Here is a 24235-nt window from a genome sequence, read left to right on the forward strand (position 1 = left end):
TAAGCTGTTAAAGAAGCAAACTTAAAAGTCACCAAAACCTTCACGAACAAGTTACAAACCTGTAATACTCGTGACATAACATGTGAGGTCACCATTTCTGTAGCCTTTCCCTTCATCTTTTGTAGTATTATGGATGTGATTCTAAAAACGGTTGTTAACCAAAATCCAGGAAAGCATCAATGCCGATCACTTTAAAGTTGACAGAAAACCACTTACCAAATACAAAATCTCACAACAAGTGACCGTCAATAAGCAATTCCTTACCTAGCACGTTCTGTACCTTCCAAATTTCTTGTTCTCAATGTCTCCCAAAGTTCTTTTACTTCCTACAAAAGGGAAGAACGAGGCTCAGCAATAGCGTAGTCTGCATAGAAAACTCAATTCATAAGACAAACCAAATCAGACCAATGCATCCCAACTTTGTAACAAATGGAAAAACGTAAGCCGGTGATCCTTTCTTGTAGTCTTTCCACAATACAATCAACTTAACTAAGTCGTCACGTATTTGTTTAAAGAAACTACCATTTGTCAAACAATAACCATGATACCTTTCCAAGCTCAAAATTAGGTTTTGCATGTTTCTTCCTGGACTCTGTTAGTTTCTGCAAAGACAAACAGCGAAACTGAACGTGAATAAATATAAAGTAGGGACCTTAAGTTTGATAACAAGCAACACTTGCACTTCCTTAGCCCTGATCTCTACAGTACAGAATTGACTTTTCATACGTGAATCTGCAAATTTTCTTTCAAAAACACCGCACAATGGAAAAGATGTACCACACAATAAAAAATAGTACTTAAACATATCCAATATGGTGCACCTTGAGGACTAACAATTCACAACCCAAACATCCTGAACTGTTGCAACAATTTACTTCATCGTAAGGCATGAAAGTGGAAATGGATTGTCACGTGCAGCGGATGATAATAGTGACGATCAACCATCACGGAATCGACAATCTTTTCTTCTACCGGTGCTTTAATAACACAGAGAGGTCCTTTTTGCTCATGTCGTAGGGGAAGAGAGAAAGAAGAAGAGAGGGAAAGGAGGGGACGGGGGGGGGGGGGGGGGGGGGGGGGGCTGTTTCAGCAGAGACACCAACACAATACCACGATGCGGTCCTAGCCAACCCTCTTATTATCTATCATACTGATCTTCTAGAGCTAAATCTTTGAAGGAGACTGGCAGATACACATCCAAAAGTCTCTGATTGTAAATTTTAATGTAACAAGAAACATTTCGTGTGTTTTGTCATTTTGCACCGTTTCGTTTCCTTTCATTTTGCAAATGCCAAGACGAAATGCATATTTTTCTAAGGGTTACAGAAATCCAAAGATTTAAGAGGGGGGGGGGGGGGGGGGCGCTGTTTCAGGAGAGACACCAACACAATACCATGATGCGGTCCCAGCCAACCCTTTTATTATCTATCATACTGATCTTCTACAGTTAAATCTCTGAAGGAGACTAGCAGATACACATCCAAAAGTCTCTAATTGTAAATTTTAATGTAACAAGAAACGTTTCGTGTGTTTTGTCGCTTTGAGGAGTTCCGTTTCCTTTCATTTTGCAAATGCCAAGACGAAACACATATTTTTCAAAGGGTTACAGCAAACCAAATATTTAGGAGTCTAGTAGGTGGATACATCCTATATACATGGTCACACAAGTGGTAAAATATGTTGCACATCAAACACCATATGGCTAAGTCTGAATTTTGAAAATAAGAAAAAAAAAACTAAACCTAAGAAACGCATTTCGTCTCCCTCTTTCAAGTTTGTTTCGAAACGTTTCGAGTGTTTTGTGTTTCGTTTCGTTTCGAAGGAACAAAACGCATTTTAATGTGACACTAATTGTAATCCTATGAAGTGTCATTAGGAATCATCTTTAAGTTTCCCCAATTTGCAAGGAGTTGTACTTCAAAAAGTGGTGAAGTAACTACGGGCAAAGATTATCTTGGAGGCTTGCCATGTCATTGGAGTATGAGGCTTGGTAGACAAAGGACTATCAAAAATAGCGGAAAAGGTGAATCAATGACGCAACTGCGAGCACAAGTCCTCTCGATCACGAGCAGCCACGAATCTGCCACAAGCAATCTCCTCTGAATCAACCTCCAATGTGGACAACCCGCCATAGCACACGTCCACGGCCTAGGAAGCCTTACAGTCCACACCTACAAGGGAGCACAACAAAGAGTAAGCATGTCACAAGTTTGGGACATGGCATGCCCAACTTAAAGAGTTGGCCAAGAGGACAAGGGGTTAGATTTTAAAAACTCTAATCCAGAAGAACCTGAGAATGTGGCCATGGGGCCTAGGCCTCATGCTTTTGACTTTATAGGTTTTATGCCCCTCTGCCAGTGTTCTTCAAGTTGGCAGGGTTAGAGTTTTTAAACTCTAACTCCGTTGATAGATTTCTGTAATTTGCGTTGACATGCTGACGTGGCAGGCTTTACGGAATTGCACGAATTGTGCTGGCTGATTCAGGTGGGTTTTGCACACACTTTGGAAATAGTTGCTTTTGGTTGCACGTGCTTCTGGCTGGGAGCTTTGGGGCTCTGCTTTTGGGCATCCCTTGTACTATTTATAAGTGCCCCACTGCCCAAAGGACCAATCTTCTGAGAGCATCTAGACATAGTGTCTCGGAGAGAGCTGGACCGTCAAGGAGTTGTACCTTTGTGAAGGAATAGTAAAGAAATACCGCAAGGGGCACCAATCTTTGGGGCCAGTGCATCTGGGGACGGAACTCTGCCATTCCGTGTCGACTCTCCTCTTCTCTCTCTATTCAAGTTAAGTTCAATTTAGTTTGCACTTTCTGTTCGTGTGTTGCTATTGATTTCTCGCTTGAAGTGTCCAAGCTTAAAACACTAATATCAGAGCTCAAACGATTCTTCTTCTACAGAGGATCCAATCCTTCCTGCAACACACATGGGTTTTTAAGGAGAATCCGACAAAGGCCACCCCTTCACACAGGTCTAGGGCAATTCCTTATACGGCTAGTGTCTCCGGGCTGGCCACCCATAGCATAGGTTGTACCTTGTCCGGCCGCCCGAGTTTGGGGCCGACCGCCCACTTGAGCTGGGCGCCCACCTTGGGCACTCCTATATATGGAGTCAAGGGGGTATCCATTTCACATAGTCTGACATTACATTGTACAGGTCTTATGCTCTAGTAGTCAGGGGAGCTGATCGCCACCTCTTCCACACATAGCGAGGTAAAGTGGTACCTGTCTTTCCACCCAAGATGGTGGTGGCTTCTTTGGGAATGTCAAAATCCCATATGCCATGAGCATGGCCATATCTCGTGTGAACTCCTCTGATGAGTGCATAGGTGTGTCCATAGCAAACCACGAGTCGCCACCCCCTCTGGAGTGCGCAACCGCAGAATGATGGCTGGAATGAATGGATCTCCCAAGGATCGTACGCCCGTAGATGATCAAGCCAATGTCGAAACTACCGTGTACTGCAACAGTCACTGAGAGAATGCATAAACCACCACCGGATGGTGTCCTGGCAGGAGGTAACTTCATCCTCTGTGAAAAACACAAGCCAAGTGTCTGTTGTCCACCCAAAAACGCAACTACGATGTGATGAAAGTGATCGCCAAGCGTAGGAGCAAAAAACGCAGGTGGAGAAGATCCTCCGCGATGAAAACTCTCCAAGTTCCATCGCTTGCCTGGCTTTTGCAAAACGCTGGCAGATCTGCAGAAAACGTTGCTGATTTGATCCCTTGGGAGGAGAACCTCATGCTGATGGTGAAGCGTTGGTCCCATGGAGAGCCTGAAGCTTCTGATACCATGTGAGAGTGCGTGTGTGCAGAAGCGTGAGAGAGAGAGAGAGAGAGAGAGAGAGAGAGAGAGAGAGAGAGAGAGAGTAGACACAAAACGCTATGTGTGGAAGAGGGGGCGATCAGCCTCCCTAACCACCAGAGCATAAGACCTGCACAATGTAAAATCAGACTAGGTGAAATGGGTACCCCCCTGACTCCATATTGGAGTGCCCAAGGTGGGCGCCGAGACGGTTTGACTACAGACACCACAGATCCTATTGGGCAGGACACTTGCAGGTCTATTGGCACTTCTTTCACGACAAGGAATTGTTTTTACACTCAGTTCGGGACCTTCATGCAGTATCTTTACCCTGTATCGGCGGAGTACAGCAGTTTGCTACACTACTCGTGATGGCACTTTACCATGGAGATCTCTCGGAGGTTGTGACACCCCAGACTACTGCAGACATCGCAGCAGACATCTTCATCCTTTGCCTCCATGTGAGAGTGCGTGTGTGTGGAAGCGTGAGAGAGAGAGAGAGAGAGAGAACACAAACGCTAGATGTGGGGAAGAGGGGGTGATCGGCCCCCCTTACTCCAGAGCATGAGGCCATACAATGCCACATATATAAAATGGGTACCCCCCTCGCCCCATATATATGAGTGCCCAAGGGAGTCCATACTGGGCGGGCGGCCAAACAAAAGTGCAACCTATATGCATATGCTATGGGTGGCCAACTCGGAGGCACACTAGCCGTACATGCATGCTGTCACAAGACGGGAACCACGTGCCAATAAAAAAGAACAGACTGAACAGACTTTTAGCACTTCAATAACAACTGAACTGAAAGAGAGAGACGACACACGACACGGAGTGACAGAATTCCACCCCAGAGACTACAAGCCCCAAACCTTGGCGCCCCTTTCGGTGTTTCTTTATATTGCATCAACACAGTAGCATGCCAGAGAATGAGCCCTAACCTCATATTTAAAGGCCCTTGGCTTGAAAAGCAGTTATAGTGAAAAGCCTTCAAAACTCAAAAGCTTCTGGTCCAAAAGCAATGCCAAAAAGCTGCTAGCACGTTTTGCGGAATTTCGTACAACTGCCACGTCAACAATCAACGCAAAACGCGGAGCGTTCGTACAGCTGCCACGTCATCAATTTTTGTGTGAGTGTGTGTGTGTGGGCCCTGCTTTATTTTACTTCCTTTATGTCAATGGGGCCCCATCGGATGGGGTCCCCATAAGTTGGTAAGACTTCTTCTTCTGTTACTTGTTCTTCTTAGGGTTTAGGCTCCTCGGCCAAGATCTACAAGTTGGCTCCATTCTTCAGTGCTTTGACACGTCAGCAGTTTGTGACATCTCCCTTGCTTGAAAGAGAGTAATCGTCCACAATTACAGCATATCTGCAAAACAACTCAAAGTTAGCTCAAAAATTTCCGAGGGTCATTCCGAGAGACAATCAATTTGCTCTTTTTGTTAAGGAGTTAGCTTCTCCTTTCGGCTCTTTTGATCAAGGAGTTGGCTTCTCCTTTCATCCAGATCGGAACTCTTGATATTCTGGCATAGTAAAATTAGCCATCACACCGAGACCGCACTGATCTTCCACGGGTGTCTTGATGCACTAAAATTACATACGCAGGCAATCTCATCCAATTAGGAATATTCAGTGGTTGGCACATCCACAATGCAACACAAATGCTCACATATGCATGTTACAAAACATAGAAACGTAAAGCCGTCGATGAACACCCCCCGCAAATAACCATCCAGGTTCGGGCCATGAGCTTTTCAACGACTCCCTCATCACTTCTCCCACAAATAACCTAAAAAGGCCGGGCCATGAGATATAGAGGCCTTTTACAACCAAACGCCCCCCAGACCGCAATCTGCGTCGTTTGAAGGTGCTAAGAGTAACCACTGCTCAGACTTCTTAATACTCCTCCCACATAACCATCCAGGTCCGGGCCGGGAGTCATAACAACAATACTCCCCCCATAAATAACCACAAGGGTCCGGGCCGGGAGTCATAACAACAATACTCCCCCCATAAATAACCACAAGGGTCCGGGCCATGAGTAAAAACAACACTTTTCAATCATTCAATACTCCCCCCGCAAATAACCACAAGGGTCCGAGCCATGAGTATGAACAAGCATTCTCAAACATCATTTCTCACTACTCCACCTGGGAGTCAAATCACCAATCATTGAAACCAGTATTAAAACCAGAGTCAAACAATTCAAATCGGCACCAAGACAACTTCAAAACAGATACCATCCATTTCAAACAAATTCCAAACAGGATCACCAAACAAGTTCTCAAATAGATTTCAAACTTAAAAAGCAATCTCGACATCCGTCGAGCTCGAAAAGTCGACTGACTTTCCATCCTGAAACCTGCAGCAAAAAATTAGGGTTAGGTTCATTCCATAGGCGAGCACAGCATGGTCCATCAGCTCTTGGACAAACAGTGTTTCTTTGGCGGCGATGGTAATCCCAAGATAGGAATCGCACTAAACCTCCAAGGTCATCTGCTCGTGAAGAGACATCTACTAGGAGATGTCGAGAAATTTCAAGTTATAATCTGCTAGGGTTTCCATGGCAAGCATTTCAAGATACCCCACTCTGCCAAAAGTTGCACTCCGAAGGAAGATGTCAGAAACCATATAACTCCGGGCAAAAATTTTCTTGAAAGCTTTCCAAGTCCTTGGAGTGTGTTGATTGGTAGCTATACACACCAACATCTTCATGGCACTGCTTTTAAGAAAAACAGTGACTCGAAACAAATCTTGGATCCTTCTCTTGCAAGTGATCTTTATGGCTTATGCCCTATAAGACATGAGCGGTGAAGACGGGAGCGCGCCCGATGCACGATGAAGTAAGGGTGGGAGTGGCTAATAAGTCCGGGGTTGGAGCACGAACCTAAAATTTCCAATGAACTTTGGAAGTGCGATCTTGCTCTGTCTGCTCTTTGGTGGGACCAATATGCTTTCAGAAAAGCACACGCCTGATGCTCTGATACCATTGTCATAAGACGAGCACCACGTGCCAATAGAAAAGAACAGACTGAAGACTTTTAGCACTTCAATAACAACTGAACTGAAAGAGAGAGACGACACGCGACACAGTGGCGGAATTCCACCCCAGAGAGTATTGGCCCCAAACCTTGGCGCCCCTTTCAGTATTTCTTTGTATTGCATCAACACAGTACAAGCCGGTACTCCAAACTCTGCACCTTCTCTAGGAAGCATGCCAAAGAATGAGTACTAACCTCATCTTTAAAGGCCCTTGGCTTGAAAAGCAGTTACAGTGGAAAGCCTTCAAAACTCAAAAGCTTCTGGTCCAAAAGCAATGCCAAAAAGCTACCAGCATGTTTTGCGGAATTCCGTACAACTGCCACATCAGCAGTCAGCGCAAAACGCGGAGCGTCCGTACAGCTGCCACGTCATCAATTTTTGTGTGAGTGTGTGTGTGGGTCCTGCTTTATTTTCCTTTATGTCACTGGGGCCCCATCGGATGGGGTCCCCATAAGTTGGTAGGACTTCTTCTTCTATTACTTGTTCTTCTTAGGGTTTTGGCTCCTCGGCCAGGATCTACAAGTTGGCTCCATTCTTCAGGGCTTTGACACGTCAGCAGTTTGTGACACATGCCCTAGACTTGTGAAGCAGTAGAGTGGTGTAACATTGTGAGAGTGCGTATGTGAGAGAGAGAGAGAGAGAGAGACATAACGCTATGTGTGGAAGATGGGGCGATCAGCCTCCATGACTACCAAAGCATAAGACTTGTACAATGTAATGTCAGACTATGTGAAATAGGTACCCCGAGACTCCATATTCAAGGTGCATCAAGTGTTTTGGACTAGATGAGATGGCTAGATTGAATGATTGGAACACAGTGTTCAGTGTGAACTAAGTGTGTGATTTGTGAAATGCATGCTCGGAGAATGTACTATCTTGTGGGGATGGTCATGGGCATGGCTTGCTTGAAATGTTAAAAGCAAGGATATGAATCTGATGAGAACGAGATTTAGTAGATCAAGACATCTCTAAGAAGATCAACGCGGTCTGGATTTGATTACTAAATATGTTACACTAATCATGATTTGTATCTTGGACTCTCGAAGGAAATGTGATTGATCAATGTGCAAGTGCAAGATGTGTGCAGTCTAGTGCATGGGGTACAATGTCCATTGAAGAAAGTTTCTATCCTTTGGCTATTTTGCAGGCATAATCGAGGACGATTACAATTCTTTCACGAGGGGTATGTCACAAGTTTGTGATGTGGCATGTCCAACTTAAAGAGTTGGCCAAGAGGACAAGGGGTTAAGAGTTTAAAAAGTCTAACCCAGAAGAACCTGAAGATGTGGTTGTGGGGCCTAGGGGAGTAGAGTTTAAAAACTCTAACCCTGTCAACTTGAAGAACACCGGGCCAAGGGGCCTAAAAATCTAATTAGACAAAAGCGTGAGGGCTAAGCCAGATTTTCGTAATTTGCACTGACATGCTAATGTGGCAGGCTGTACAGAATTCTATGAATTGAGCTGGCTCATCTGGGCAAGTTTTGTGCATGCTTTTGAGAGCAGTTGCTTTTGGTTGCAAGTGCTTTTGGATGGGAGCTTTCGGGGCTCTGCTTTTGGGCATCCCTTGTACTGTTTATAAAGGCCCATAGGGCCACTATTCTGAGAGCATCTAAACACAAAGTCTCGCAGAGAGCTGGACACTCCGGGAGTTGTACCTTTGTGAAGCAATAATAAAGAAATACCGGAAGGGGCGCCAATCTTTGGGGGCAGTGCGACTGAGGACGGAACTTCGTTGTTCTGGCTTGACTCTCCTCTTCTCTCTGAATTCAAGTTCGGTTCAATTATTTGCGTTTCTATCCGTGTGTTGATATTGATTTCTAGCTTGAAGTGTCCAAGCCTATAACAAAGCACGAGAGAGAGAGAGAGAGAGAGAGAGAGAGAGAGAAGAAGAAGAAGAAGAGAGTTTTAACGTCGTAGGAAACTATCCCGAGAGACCTTAAATATCTAGCCGACGAGGAGTTGAACTCACGAGAGAGAGAGAGAGAGAGAGAGAGAGAGAGAGAGAGAGAGAGAGAGAGAGAGAGAGAGAGAATGTTTATCACGAGACAGGCACCACGTGCCAATAGAAAAGAACACACTGAACGGACTTTTAGCACTTCAATAACAACTAAATTGAAAGAGAGAGAGCACACTGCCACACGGGACACGGAGTGGCGGAATTCCACCCCAGAGAGCACTGGCCCCAAACCTTGGCGCCCTTTTCGATATTTCTTTATATTACTTGAACTCGGTACAATGCTGGTACTCGCGCTCTGCACCTTCGCCCGGAACAGTGCCAGAGACTGAGCCCTTTGCACATATTTAAAGGCCCTTGGCCTCAAAAGCAATTACATGAAAAGCAGTAAACTCAAAAGCATCTGGTCCAAAATTTGCCAACGCAAAAGCAGGAAAATCCGTTCAACTCTACCACGTCAGCAACCAGCGTAAAACGCGGAAATCTGTACAATCTGCCACGTCAACAGCCAACGTAAAATCCGGAAATCTGTACAATTTGCCAAGTCAGCAAGCCACTGCAAAATGCGGAATTCCGTACAGGATGCCACGTCATCAACTTCTACGCTCTTTGTGTATGTGTGTGTGGGCTGCTTTACGTTAGGTCCCATCATACGGGAACTTAAAGTTGGTTGGATCATCTTCTACTGCTTCTATTGCTTCTCTTAGGGTTTAGGAACCTCGGCCGAGATCTGCAAGTCGGCTCTGTTCTTCAGTGGCTTGACACATCAGCAAATTGTGACACTATTGCAATGTAAAAACGCTAGTTTCTGTTTGTGTGTTGATATTGATCTCTAGCTTGAAGTGTCCAAGCCTATAACAAAGCACGAGAGAGAGAGAGAGAGAGAGAGAGAGAATGCAAGGAGAAGAGAGAGAATGTGTCAGGTGCAGCAGAATGAATATGGTGAAGATCTAGTTTTACACTTCCACAAAATCCTTTCCTTCTTTCCTTGCGTTAATGAATGCTTTGTGCTTGAATGATTGTTCTTTTTACTTTCCCCTGAAGAGAGGGGTTAAGAGAATGCAATAGAGATGTGTAGAGGGAGAGAGAGAGAGGGAGAAGAAGAGAGCGACACCCGATGGGGTCCCAACCAACCCTCTCAAGGGCCCCCCACACCGTTACCGATGTGGTATTTGCTTTAGATTGCGTAAATAGAATGTATACACAATGCAGACTCTACTGACTAGATGACGACAATTCACCGCGGTAACTCCTCAGAAAGAGGCACCTCCGTGGCTGATCTGATGCACCTTGGATCCTTCTCGATGTGGGAATTGCGGATGACCACCACGGGCTGATTTGCACTCCCGATGCGAGAGGGATGAAGGGCTGAAAACGCAGACCTCAATGAGGCCGACGATGGACAGCAATGGAGCACCCAATTCCGGTGAGGGAAGGGCCGAGGGGAGAGCTAGATGGGATGCCGAAGGACCGGACCGCATCCAAAGATGGCGAAGCTGCAGATCTCACCCGCGACGGGCTGGAAACTGAAAACACTGGCCTGATTTGGCAGAATTCTGCTAGCACTAGGGCCGATGATTGGAATCGCTGGCTAATCTGCTGCGCATGACCAAAACGCTGGCTGCTGTGCAGGGCTGAAAACGCCAGATGGCTGAATTCTGAAAACGCTACTGCTGGCTGGTCCTTTCATAAGCGCTAAGCAACTCTCTCCAAAACGCTAGCCTGAATTGCTCCCTTTATAGGCTCTCTATGCATGGGATAAAGTTATTAAGGTTTAGGTAGGGCAAGTGTCCACCAGATTTCCCAACAATAAATCATTAAAATGATTTATTAGGAAATAAGTCCAGGGGGTCCAAATCTGGGTGCGAATGTCCCACATCCGCCCACCCCGGAATCCGATTGACGCACGGTCTAGCATTTCGGATTCCTCTAACCTAATACTACATGCTCATCATGCCAGATGCCCCCCGTAGTGTAATAACATCTGTCAAAACGCATATACAAACACGAGGGTTCCAAACTAGAAAACCTAATCTAATGGACTTGTCCGGACATGCAGGTCCTGCGAACAGGCTCACAAAATTGCCGTTACTAATCCTCCTAGGATTCTAGACATCCCTATCTAGGAAGAATGGGAAAACTGGCTCTGGAAGTCGATGAAGTATGTCCACATGGCACACAGAGCCATGTGCACGTGACAGAATGTTGCAATGTAAAAATGCAACAGAAAATGAAGCTCTAACACCCCCTCTCAACTCCTGGACAAGGAGCCAATCCAAGGGAGTTGGCATGAAGAGATAATGTTGCCCGGGGAAGAGGTTTGATAACGATATCACCAAGGTTATCTCACACAGAACAGTACTCAAGATGTATAGTACATAATAGCTATACAACTCTGTTGTCGGTATAAATAGTCGTTTACTATGGAAAATCAATCTCCAAAAGCAACCTTTGTTACCCATTGAACTCACATGTAGCACAGCAAGCAACACAATACTCCGCCTTTATGGAAGGTAAGGCAATTGTGGGATGCTTCTAATTGCTCCATGAAATCACTCTTGAACCAAATGAAAAGATGTAGTCAATCGTCGTCCATCTACGTCTTCTTGATTTCCACCCCAATTGAAATCACTGCATCCTCAAAGAGTAATCTTGAAGTTTGTACTTTCAACAACATACCATATGTCCATTGACTTTGACTGCTTCAAATACCCCAAGATCCAAAGAGCCTGCTCAAAATGAGTCTAGGTGAGATTTTGCATGACTAAATTGAGATGTCCCAACAAGAAAACGATGGCAAATTGGGTGTTCAACAACCAAATAAGAGAATTAACCAACTTTCAAAACTTCCTAGCATCAGCTACATTTGAGGAGTCATACATGGGCGTCCTCATGTTGGGATTCACCGGAGTAGAGGTCAGCCTACTCTCAATCATACCAAGAGGCTCCCACAATTCTAGGACATATAGCAGTGAAGCGATAAAGATGCTACTGTGTTTTCCATATCTCCAATCCCTAAAAATAATGAAGCAAGCCAAGATCTCCACTCCTTGAAAGTAATGAAGCAAACCAAGATCTATCATCTCCAACTCCTTTGCCAAGATCTCCATCGTACCGCAAATGTGCTAGTCATGGCACCTAGAATAACAAGATCATCCACATAGAGGATAACAAGTGTCACCAATCCTCCCTCTCTGAAAAAATATAAATCTGTGTCTGCACAAGAACAATGAAAGGATTGTCGCAAAAAGAAAGCATCAATCTTCTGATTCCATGCTCAAGGAGCATGGCTTCAAGCCATAGAGAGCGTTTAGCAGCCTACAAACTATAGCAACTCGAAAAAGTACTCATCTTTGCTTTAGTTAAGGCACACAGACAAAGCTGTGCTACACAGATATGACAGAAAAGATAGCAATCATGAGATTAACGCCGTCTCTTCAAGGAACAAAATGTCACGTGCACACTTCACTTGCACCACGTGGACATGCTTCTGCTACAGTCTAGCGTCAGTTGTAGTCTAGCGTAGGACCTAGCGTAGCACTTTGTGAGCCTCCAGCAGGACTGTTAGGTGCAGCGAAAGTGAATGTTGAACTTTGCTCAAGATGAGTGCTCCGAACGGTGCTCAAAGGTTCCTTTTACTTACGGAAGGGAGAGCCTTCCGTTCCTTTAGTGAGAGAGTGCAATGGACATAAACAAAGTGAATAGACACTGTGAATGAAGGTGCATGAGTCTGAGAGATAGAGAGAGAAGAGAATACGACACCAGACAAGTTGTCAAACCCTCCTCCAAGGGCCCTTCTCTCGATGGCGAGAGAAGTCTATTCTATTGATTGCACAATCTGGTACAAGATGTTGATGCAAGTCTGAGTGATGCTATGTCAATGTCGACGGTGAGGACGACTATGATGATGCTAGGGCTGAAAACCGAATGCTTCGAAGACGACGGTGACGACGACGACGAACCTCTATTTGCTGTTGTAGTCTTGAATGCTGAAAACAACTGACTCCTAGCTATTCCCAAAACGCTGATCTGATGTTGATAAAACTTAGAATTGGCTGACTGTATTGCTGAATTTACTTGCTAGAAACGCTGGCCTGATGGGGCTGAAACGCTGCTGCAAAAATGCTGATCTATGGCTGCTGAAATCGCCAAGTGTAGGGGCTGAAATCGCTGTCTTGAAGGCTTCCAAACGTTGGTCCTACTGCTTGGAAAACGCCAGGTTCTGCTGTCCCAAAAACGCTAGTCTTGGGTGCTGAACGCCAGGCTTAAGGGGGTTGGTTCCATAGTCACACCGGGTCCGGAGACGGGGACGTGGCAAAACAAGCGACGGGGGACGGGTCAAGGGACGCGTGTTTAAAAACACTTGTTTTCTACTAGACAACACTAGGAGCACAAGATTGCAAAGAAAAAGTGGGGTTTGCATGGGGTAAGAAAGCGGCGATGTAAGGTGCAACGGAATGAATGTTGTATTTTCTCAAAATTAGTGATCTTTATTGCTCAAGGTTCCTTTTAGTTCTTAGGGAAAGAAAGAGCTTTCCGTCTTATGGAGAGTGCTATGATCACGAACAAAGTGAGTGGATATTGTGCGTGCAAGTGAATGAGACTGAGAGAAGGAGAGAGAAGAGATACGACACCCGAGAGTTTGTAAAACCCTCCTCCGAAGGCCCCACTCTCGTCGGCGAGAGTGGTTTACTTTGATTGCACAAAGGTGTACAATGCGTATGCAATGGACTGATGCAATGGGACTATGCCGATGACGACGACGGTGATGACGACGACAACTCGATGGCTGAAATCTGTAGTCTTCTATCTGCTGTTTTTCGGGACTGTTCCGGTCGCTGAAAATGACTGTTTTGGCTGCGATTTTATGGCTGAAAATGGGGGAACATCTGCAACCAACTTGGGGTGGTTCTGCTACTGTGCATGAGGCTGAAAACACTGTGGTCTGAAGTGGCTTAGGGCTGAAAACACAAAACGCTGGCTGAATCTGTCCTTCACCAAAACGCTAGGCTGATTTGTATCTGCAATCCCAAAACGCTGATGGATCTGATGCATGCGAGGCTGATCTGACTCTACAAAGCAAAAACGCTGAAGTGCTTGATGATGCTGGCGTTAGTAGTGGCTGAAAAACGCTGATGGTGATGGGTTCCTGGCGATGGCAACAATCTGCTAACGCTAGGGTGCTGAGGGCGATGGCGATGACTGCAAATGAGGAAACGCCAAGGTGGGAAATGGCCCGGCGAGGATGAACTCCAAAAACGCTGGGTGTGCTGGGGAGTACTACTGAGAAGTTGCATGTTGAGCAGGAAGCTCCTGCTGCCTCTTCTGCCAGAAAGTGCTAACTTGGGTTTGCTTATATATTAACTTAGCAAAATTGCCCTACCTACTTTTGTTGGAAAGTCACTTAAAAATAATAAGTGAAAATAACCAAAAATAGAAAAATAGGCTAAATACACTGGAAAATTCCCCTGACTGAATCTGATGGATTCTGAAGGGAATACTGATGATCATGCTATGTGCAACCGGAGGATATGCATCTATGCTAAGTGACTGGGCATGCACGGTCTACGAATAGACTCACAAAAGTGTCAGATCACTGCTAATCTGAACTGACTGAACCCTGCTGTGGTGTAGCTTGTCCACGGACACATAGGATTGGGATGTGTCACGTGACATCCCCTCCTTTTCAAAGTGAGGTACTGGTACCGAACTGTATGGCGTCGAGGGAGATCGCCAACAGCATCCGGAATCCTGGAAGGGACTCTTCGCCGGCCCACTCTGCTGTGTGGGTCGAGCGGTACTTGAACTTCATAAAGGTCTGCGATGCTTGCTTCTTTGGGCCGCGCCGAAAGCGACTCAAAAGTCTTTTGTGGCTCCTTCAATGCTTCAACTTCGTCTAGAGTCCTGCTTCTTCCGTCTTCAAGAATCTCCATGGCTGAAAATTCCTGAAACAATCTCCAACACAAAACCATGAACATACCTATTCCATGTAAAGTGAAGGAAAAAAATCTTGTCTTCTCTAAAGACTGTGCATGCAATGTAGAGGAACAAATAGATGGAGTGACAACCCGTTCATCAAACACATGCAAACAATGCGCTCGAATCTTTTCTGGTTGATCGAAATCAATCAACTGTGGCAAATCACAATGGAAATGCCCATGCTTGGTGCTCATACTGTCATGTGCTCTTTCGGAAACTGTGTCATGCCAAGGAAGGGACATGGAATGTGACTTCCTGACATACAGACTTTTCAGCTTTTCACGAACAATCCGCATACATTCGTGCTCATTCATGATAGAAACGTGCTCAACATACAATATGTCATGCCTAGGAAAAGGGATCACATAACGATGTTGACTAAAATACAGGAAATCTTCACGTATAAAACACTCGAACAATGCATGCGTATCAATCATGCGAACACATAATACTTCCTGTGAGGGTGCTTTTGACCAAGGCTCGAGAGCCAAGATCGGTTCTTCGGGATCTAGCAAATCTTCTTGTGGGGGATCTGTGGACCTCGACTCGAAAGCCAAGATCGATTCTTGGTGATTGATCGATTCTACAACGAGGTTATGTCACAGGGCCGGTACCACGTGCCAATAGAAAAGAACAGACTGAACAACTTTAAGCACTTCAAATAACAACTGAACTGAAATGGAGAGAGAGACGACACGCGACACGGAGTGGCGAAATTCCACCCCAGAGAGTATTGGCCCCAAACCTTGGCGCCCCTTTTTGTATTTCTTTATATTGCATCAACACAGTACAAGCCGGTACTCCAGACTCTGCACCTTCTCCAGGAAGCATGCCAGAGAATGAGCCCTGGCCTCATATTTAAAGACCCTTGGCCTGAAAAGCAGTTATAGTAAAAAGCCTTTAAAACTCAAAAGCTTCTGGTTCAAAAGCAAAGCCAAAAAGCTGTCAGCGCAATTTACGGAAATCGGTACAGCCTGCCACATCATCAGCCAGTGCAAAACACGGAAATCTGTACAGCCTGCCACGTCATCATGCCAACGCAATTTTCGGAATTTGTCTGCTGCCTTAGGGTTAGGGTTAGGGTTTCTGGCAGAAATTAGGGTTTGCAGGTTTTAGGGTTAGGGTTTGCAGGTTTTAGGGTTAGGGTTTCCAACATTAGGGTTTCAGCAGTTAGGGTTTTTGGCAGACATTAGGGTTTAGGCCCCTCGGCCACATCTGTACGTTGACTCCATTCTTTAGGCTTTGACACGTAAGCAATTTGTTACATCTCCCCTTCTTGAAAGAAAGTAATCGTCCGCGATTACAGCATACCTGCAAAACAACTCAAGTTAGCTCAAAAATTTCCGACAGTCATTCCAAGGGACATTCCGAGGGACAATCGGTTTGCTCTTTTTATTAAGGAGTTAGCTTCTCCTTTCTGCTCTTTTGATCAAGGAGTTAGCTGCTCCTATCGGCTGTTTTGATCAAGGAGTTAGCTTCTCCTTTCGTCCAGTTCGGAACTCTTGATATTCCGGCGTAGTAAAATTAGCCATCACACCCAGACCGTACTGATCTTCCTCGGATGTCTTGATGCACTAAAATTACATACCCAGGCAATCTCATCCAATTAGGAATATTCAGTGGTTGGCACATCACAATGCAACACAAATGCTTACATATGCATGTTACAAGACATGGAAACATAAAGCCGCTGATGAACACTCCCCCCGCAAATAACCATCAAGGTCCGGGCCATGAGCTGTTCAACAACTCCCTCATCACTCCTCCCGCAAATAACCTAAAAAGGTCCGGGCCATGAGATATAGAGGCCTTTTACAACCAAACGCCCCCCAGACCGCAGCCTGCGTCGTTTGGAGGTGCTGAGAGTAACCACTGCTCAGACTTCTTTATACTCCTCCCGCATAACCATCCAGGTCCGGGCCATGAGTAACAACAACAATACTCCCCCCGTAAATAACCACAAGGGTCCGGGCCATGAGTAAAAAAACAGCAGTTTTCAATCATTCAATACTCCCCCCGCAAATAACCACAAGGGTCCGGGCCATGAGTAAAAACAACGCTTTTCAATCATTCAATACTCCCCCCGCAAATAACCACAAGGATCCGGGCCATGAGTATGAACAAGCATTGTCAAACATCATTTCTCACTTCTCCACCCGAGAGTAAAATCACCAATCATTGAAACCAGTATCAAACCAGAGTCAAACAATTCAAATCGGCACCAAAAAGGGTTCAAAACAGATACCATCCATTTCAAACAAATTCCAAACAGGATCACCAAACAAGATCAAACAAAACTCAAACTTAAAAAGCAATCTCGACATCAGTCGAGCTCGAAAAGTCGACTGACTTTCCATCCTGGAACCTGCACCAAAAATTAGGGTTAGGTTTCTTCCATAAGGTCGTAGCCGAGCACAGCATGGTCCATCAGCTCCAGTGTTTCTTTGGCGGCGATGGTAGTCCCAAGATAGCAATCGCACTCGGTCTCCAAGTTCATCTGCTCGTGAAGAGACATCTACTGGGAGATGTCGAGAAACTTCAAGTTATAATCTGCTAGGGTTTCCATGGCAAGCATTTCAAGATACCCCACTCAAGTACTTGGAGTATGTTGCTTGGTAGCTATAGACATCAACATCTGCATAGCACTGCTTCTAAGAAAAACACTGACTTGAAACAAATCTCGATCCTTCTCTTGCAAGTGATCTTAATTGGCTTATGCCCTGTAAGACACTGCGGTGAAGACGGGAGAGCGCCCGATGCGCGATGAAGTAAGGGTGGGAGTGGCTAATATGTCCAGGTTGGAGGGGCGAAGATATCCTCAAATAAAGCTCTGTCTGCCCTTTTGTGGGACCGATATGCTTTCAGAAAAGCACACGCCTGATGCTCTGATACCACTGTCACAGGGCCGGCACCACGTGCCAATAGAAAAGAACAGGCTGAACAACTTTAAGCACTTCAAATAACAACTGAACTGAAATGGAGAGAGAGACGACACGCGACACGGAGTGGCGGAATTCCACCCCAGAGAGTATTGGCCCCAAACCTTGGCGCCCCTTTCGGTATTTCTTTATATTGCATCAACACAGTACAAGCCGGTACTCCAAACTCTGCACCTTCTCCAGGAAGCATGCCAGAGAATGAGCCCTGGCCTCATATTTAAAGGCCCTTGGCCTGAAAAGCAGTTATAGTAAAAAGCCTTTGAAACTCAAAAGCTTCTGGTTCAAAAGCAAAGCCAAAAAGCTGTCAGCGCAATTTACGGAAATCCGTACAGCCTGCCACGTCATCAGCCAACGCAAAACGTGAAAATCCGTACAGCCTGCCACATCATCATGTCAGCGCAATTTTCGGAATTTGTATGTTGCCTTAGAGTTAGGGTTAGGGTTTTTGAAAGAAATTAGGGTTTGCAGGTTTTAGGGTTAGGGTTTTCAGAATTAGGGTTTGTAGGTTTTAGGGTTAGGGTTTCCAACATTAGGGTTTCAGCAGTTAGGGTTTTTGGCAGACATTAGGGTTTGGGCCCCTCGGCCACATATATACGTTGACTCCATTCTTTAGGCTTTGACACGTCAACAGTTTGTTACAAGTTAGCTTCGCTAGAAAAAGCATCAACTAACACATCATCCTTGTGAACAATCACATCATCTTCATGCAATTTATCATGCTTGTGAGAAATCACATCTTGATCATGCAAATCATCATGCTTGTCATTGTCATCCAAATCATTATGCAAATCATTACCTTCAAATCATCATGCTTCTCATAATCATGCAAGTTCTGTGTGTTATGCTGTGGAGAAAAAGAGACTGAGAGAGTCTCCTTATCTCGAATCCTTTCAACCTTGTCCTGCATATTAGCAATGAGAGATGGAGAAGGAGCAGTGTCCACTCCATGAAAGACAGTAGGAGAATCACCGTCGGCATTGAGAGTGATAGTGTTAGCCGCAAAATTGATGAAAGCATCAGTTTCACGAAACCATCGAATGCCTAAAATCATATCACATCCTGAGAGAGGAGAAACAACAAATCTTCTAGTGAAGGCAGTCTGTTGAATTGCAAACAACACATCAAGGCACTCTTCCGTGATGAGAGCGTCCATACCAGGACTAAAGCCAGAGACCTCAATAGGAGATCTCGGACTAACTTCGAGGCGCGCTTTCTCAACAAGAGAGGAACTGATCACATCATGCATACTACCTGGGTCAAACAATATGACAAAACGGTGCCCCGACGTACGACCATAACATTTAATGAGAGAATCATCAATGGGAGGGTCCTGAGAAACTGTGGACACAATCGTGTTATCATTCATTGCATTGATAGATGTAGTGGGTGCTGTGGGTTCTTTAGATTCATTCGATTCATACTTAGGACATGTTCTTTTTATGTGACCCTTAATGTGACAATGAAAACAACGACCTTCCTTAGAATAAGTGCTTTGTTCTTCTGACGTGATGTATCCTCCTACAATTCCTTGTGCTACCTTTTCATCTGGAGTAAGCTTAGGTTTAGCAGTTGTGTTAGCCTTACCCTTAGATTCATTGGAAGAATTCTTTGATGAGAGATTGTTGGAAGATTGGTTAGAAGAGATATCATTCTTACCATTCTTACCGTTCTTACCATTCTGCGGGTTCTGAGAAGTCTGCGAGGTACTTGTGGAAGTCTTGTTCTCCTTGGGCTTTCCCTTGTTGTGCTTCATCTCGTGGGCGAGAGCAATTGCTACCGCTTTGTTGAGATCGATTGGATCGAGTACCTTGACATCATACTTGATATACTCGTCCAATCCGTAAAGAAATGCCTCCTTGCCCTTCGCATCCGATTTGCGTAATTGAGTACCTAGCTGCAAAACACGATTAGAAAAGGATATAGCCGGCATACCATTTTGCTTGAGAGCTCGCCAATCGTCCTTCAATCGTGCAAGGTACTGAGGTGGCATAAACCGCGCCTTGAGCTTGTCTTGGAAATCAGACCAACTAAAAGAGAGGGGCGTGAAATCGTCGGCTGCCTCTAGGTGCGCGGCTAGCTGTGCCTCTTACCATGCCTGGTACCAATTTATGGCATCACCGGCAAGGTACATAGCTGCCGTCAAAACTTTGCTATTGCCTGTTTTCTTAGTTGTCGCAAAATAAGCATTAAATTGATGCAACCAAGAATGAATAACAATAGCATCCATCTTACCGTCATACTTACTGAAAGTCAACTTCTCTGTGACTGGAATGTGTGAATCCGCATCGTGGCTTGCGCCACTTGACGAACTCCCACGATCTTTGGGTGGTTCAGTCTTCGAGGCTAGGACTTGGAAAATAAATTCTTGATTACGAATCTCCCTTTGAGCTTCTCGCTCGGCATCCCTTTCTGCTTTGCGTTCTTTTCGTTCAGCGCGCTCGCATTCGAGAGCAAGTCGATGTTCTTCTTGTTTTGCGGCAAGAGCAATGCGCTCACGTTCCTGAGCAAGTCGATTTTCTTCTTTTTTTGCAGCAAGTGTGGCGTTTCTTGCATCGCGCTCGCGGTCCTTGGCTTCTTGTGCACGGTCCTTTGCTGCTTGTTCTTCTGCTTTGCTTGCGAGTTGTGCCAATGCAACTCGATTCGTTTCTTGTTGTTGTGCCATCATGTCCAACATCGACTTGACCATCATCTCCATAGGAGTGAGGACAACTCGTGGCGTAGATGGTGAAGGGGGAGGGTTGGAAAAATCTCCTGGTGGGGAGAATCCTGAGCAAGTCGATTTTCTTCTTTTTTTGCAGCAAGTGTGGCGTTTCTTGCATCGCGCTCGCGGTCCTTGGCTTCTTGTGCACGGTCCTTTGCTGCTTGTTCTTTTGCTTTGCTTGCGAGTTGTGCCAATGCAACTCGATTCGTTTCTTGTTCTTGTGCCATCATGTCCAACATCGACTTGACCATCATCTCCAGAGGAGTGAGGACAACTCGTGGCGTAGATGGTGAAGGGGGAGGGTTGGAAAAATCTCCTGGTGGGGAGAATCCTTCGTCACCTCTCTCATGCTCATCACCTGAATGCGAAGTATCCATGCCGCTTCGGGTGACGACCATGCACTAGGATCTTTGGTTCTTAAGTTCACGAGGAACTTGGTTCTTGAGGGTCTTGAGGTTCTTGAGGTTCTGGAGTTCTTGGATTCTTGAGGATCTTCAGGTTCTTAAGGGTTTCTTTCGCTTGCAAATCGCGTTGGAGAAGGATCTTCTCTTCACCCGAGTTCTACCCTTTTCTGCGGGCGCACCCCTTGGCGGCCTTGCGCTCACACCAAGGTTGCTTTTTCCCACCTCACGTCGATTGGCCGGACGCTAAGTGCACGGTCCGCTCTCAATGAGTGAAAAGAGACACAAGGGGAGGTTGGACAAGCCCTTCTTTCTTGGGATTCCTGTCACTCTTCAACAAAACACGATTAGGAATCGCCACGCCCAAGTAAACTTGGGTTTGTGCGATCTCAACAAGCAAAAAAAATTCTTGTGGTTCTTTCCTTGAGTAATGCAGAACACTTCCAAAGCTCTGATACCAATGTAAGGTGCAGCGGAATGAATGTTGTATTTTCTCAAGATTAGTGATCTTTATTGCTCAAGGTTCCTTTTAGTTCTTAGGGAAAGAGAGAGCTTTCCGTCTTATGGAGAGTGCTATTATCACGAACAAAGTGAGTGGATATTGTGCGTGCAAGTGAATGAGACTGAGAGAAGGAGAGAGAAGAGATATGACACCCAAGAGTTTGTAAAACCCTCCTCCGAAGGCCCCACTCTCGTCGGCGAGAGTGGTCTACTTTGATTGCACAAAGGTGTACAATGCATATGCAATGGACTGATGCAATGGGACTATGCCGATGACGACGACGGTGATGACGACGACAACTCGATGGCTGAAATCTGTAGTCTTCTATCTGCTGTTTTTTGGGACTGTTCCGGTCGCTGAAAATGACTGTTTTGGCTGCGTTTTTATGGCTGAAAATGGGGGAACATCTGCAACCAACTTGGGGTGGTTCTGCTACTGTGCATGAGGCTGAAAACACTGTGGTCTGAAGTGGCTTAGGGCTGAAAACACAAAACGCTGGCTGAATCTGTCCTTCACCAAAACGCTAGGCTGATTTGTATCTGCAATCCCAAAACGCTGATGGATCTGATGCATGCGAGGCTGATCTGACTCTACAAAGCAAAAACGCTGAAGTGCTTGATGATGCTGGCGTTAGTAGTGGCTGAAAAACGCTGATGGTGATGGGTTCCTGGCGATGGCAACAATCTACTAACGCTAGGGTGCTGAGGGCGATGGCGATGACTGCAAAAGAGGAAACGCCAAGGTGGGAAATGGCCCGGCGAGGATGAACTCCAAAAACGCTGGGTGTGCTGGGGGTACTGCTGAGAAGTTGCCTGTTGAGCGGGAAGCTCCTGCTGCCTCTTCTGCCAGAAAGTGCTAACTTGGGTTTGCTTATATATTAACTTAGCAAAATTGCCCTACCTACTTTTGTTGGAAAGTCACTTAAAAATAATAAGTGAAAATAACCAAAAATAGGAAAATGGGTTAAATGCACTGGAAAATTCCCCTGACTGAATCTGATGGATTCCGAAGGGAATACTGATGATCATGCTATGTGCAACCGGAGGATATGCATCTATGCTAAGTGACTGGGCATGCACGGTCTACGAATAGACTCACAAAAGTGTCAGATCACTGCTAATCTAAACTGACTGAACTGACTAAACCCTGTTGTGGTGTAGCTTGTCCACGGACACATGGAGTTGGGATGTGTCACGTGACAGGCGAGCACGCGCCGCACATGTTGACGTGATGATCAATCATCGTACTCAAAGGGGAAAAAGTAATGATGTACAAGTGAAGAGTGGGTTAGAAGAGTTTGGTGGGAGACATTGGCATATAGCTCAAGACTCTGAAAAGCCTAAAAAAAGGGTTTGGGGTCCCCTGTCCGCGTCCCGCTTGCAAGTGTCAACAGGGACCTGCGTCCCATGTGCCCCGTCTCGTCCCGCGTCCCCCGTTGCGTCCCTACCAAAAAGGGCCACGTCCCCGGGTCCCCTGTTTCTATAGTTGGTTCTTACTGAGAGGAGGAGAGAGAAGCCTGCTGCAAGTAAATTGCCTAGCGCACTTTCTCCTCTTCTGCCAGACAAGTCTAGCGCTAGCTTTTCTTATATAATGCTTTAGTCATTTTGCCCTACCCAATTCCGAACAAAAGTCACTTAAAATAATAAGTGAAAAATGTGGAAAATAGGTTCTGTGCACTAGAAAATACTCCCGATGGATTCTGATGGTAATGCTGATGATCATGTTGTGTGCAACCAGAGGATATGCATCTACTCTAAGTGTGTGGACATGCACGGTCTGCGAACAGACTCACAAAAGGGCCAGATCACTTCCTATTCTAGACTGACTTGACTGAACTGAACCCTGGTCATGCTGTAGCTTGTCCACGGACACATAGGGTTGGATGTGTCACGTGACATCCCCTCCTTTTCAAAGTGAGGTACTGGTACCGAACTGTATGGCATCGAGGGAGATCGCCAACAGCGTCTTGAATCCTGTGAAGGACTCTTCGCTGGCCCACTCCGATGCGTGGGTCATGCGATACTTGAACTTCATAAAGGTATGCAATGCTTGCTTCTTTGGGCCGCGCCGAAAGCCACACAAAGTCATCTGTGGCTCCTTCAATGCTTCATCATCGTCTATAGTCATGCATCTACCTTCTTCAAGAATCTCCGAGGATGAAAATTCCTGAAACCACTTTCAATACAAAAACATGAACATACCCATTCCATGTAAAGTGACTCGAAAAATTATATTCCTTGGAAAAAATTGTGCATGTAGATGAACATAGAGACAGAGTGTCAAACACATGCAAACAATGAGATCGAATATTTTCTTTCTGATCTAAATCAATCAACTGTGGCAAATCACAATGGACATGCCGATGCTTGAAGCTCAATCCTTCTTGTGCTCTCTTTCTATGACTGTCGTGCCAAGGAAGAGACATGGAATGTGACTTCCTTGAATGCATACTTTTCAGCTTTTCATGAGAAATCCGCATACATCCGTGCTCATTCATGAGTGAATCGTGCTCAACGTACAATTGTGAAAAGGGATCACATAAAGACACCGACTAAAATACAGGAAACGATCACGAATGAAACACTCGAACAATGCGTGCGGGCTAATCATGCGAACACATAGTACTGCGAACACATAGTACTTCGTGTGAGGGTTCTTTGGACCTCGGCTCGAGAGCCAAGATCGGTTCTTCGTGATTGATCGAATCTTCCTGTGGGGGTTCTGTGGACCTCGACTCGAAAGCCAAGATCGGTTCTTGGTGATTGATCGAATCTGCAATGAGGTTAGCTTCACTAGAAAAAGTATCAAATAACACATCATCCTTGTGAACAATTACATCATCTTCATGCAAATCATCATGCTTGTGAGAAATCAAATCTTGATCATGCAAATCATCATACTCATCTTCATGCTTA

General features: G+C 45.4%; 1 protein-coding gene across 1 annotated transcript in view; it reads right to left on the reverse strand.

The window, feature by feature from the left end:
* The window catches only part of PUM24 (pumilio 24), a 112877-nt gene that overhangs the window by 64848 nt on the left and 23794 nt on the right, over positions 1-24235 (reverse strand). Inside the window, exons 2-4 of the mRNA XM_086515547.1 lie at positions 549-602; positions 265-326; positions 60-141 (exon numbers count right to left, since the gene is read on the reverse strand). Coding sequence (XP_086371673.1) covers positions 60-141; positions 265-326; positions 549-602 — 198 coding nt within the window. The remainder of the gene's footprint in view (positions 1-59; positions 142-264; positions 327-548; positions 603-24235) is intronic.

This window comes from Adiantum capillus-veneris, chromosome 1, assembly GCF_014529385.1.
Source record: "Adiantum capillus-veneris isolate H3 chromosome 1, ASM1452938v2, whole genome shotgun sequence".
NCBI classification, from domain to species: Eukaryota; Viridiplantae; Streptophyta; class Polypodiopsida; order Polypodiales; family Pteridaceae; genus Adiantum; species Adiantum capillus-veneris.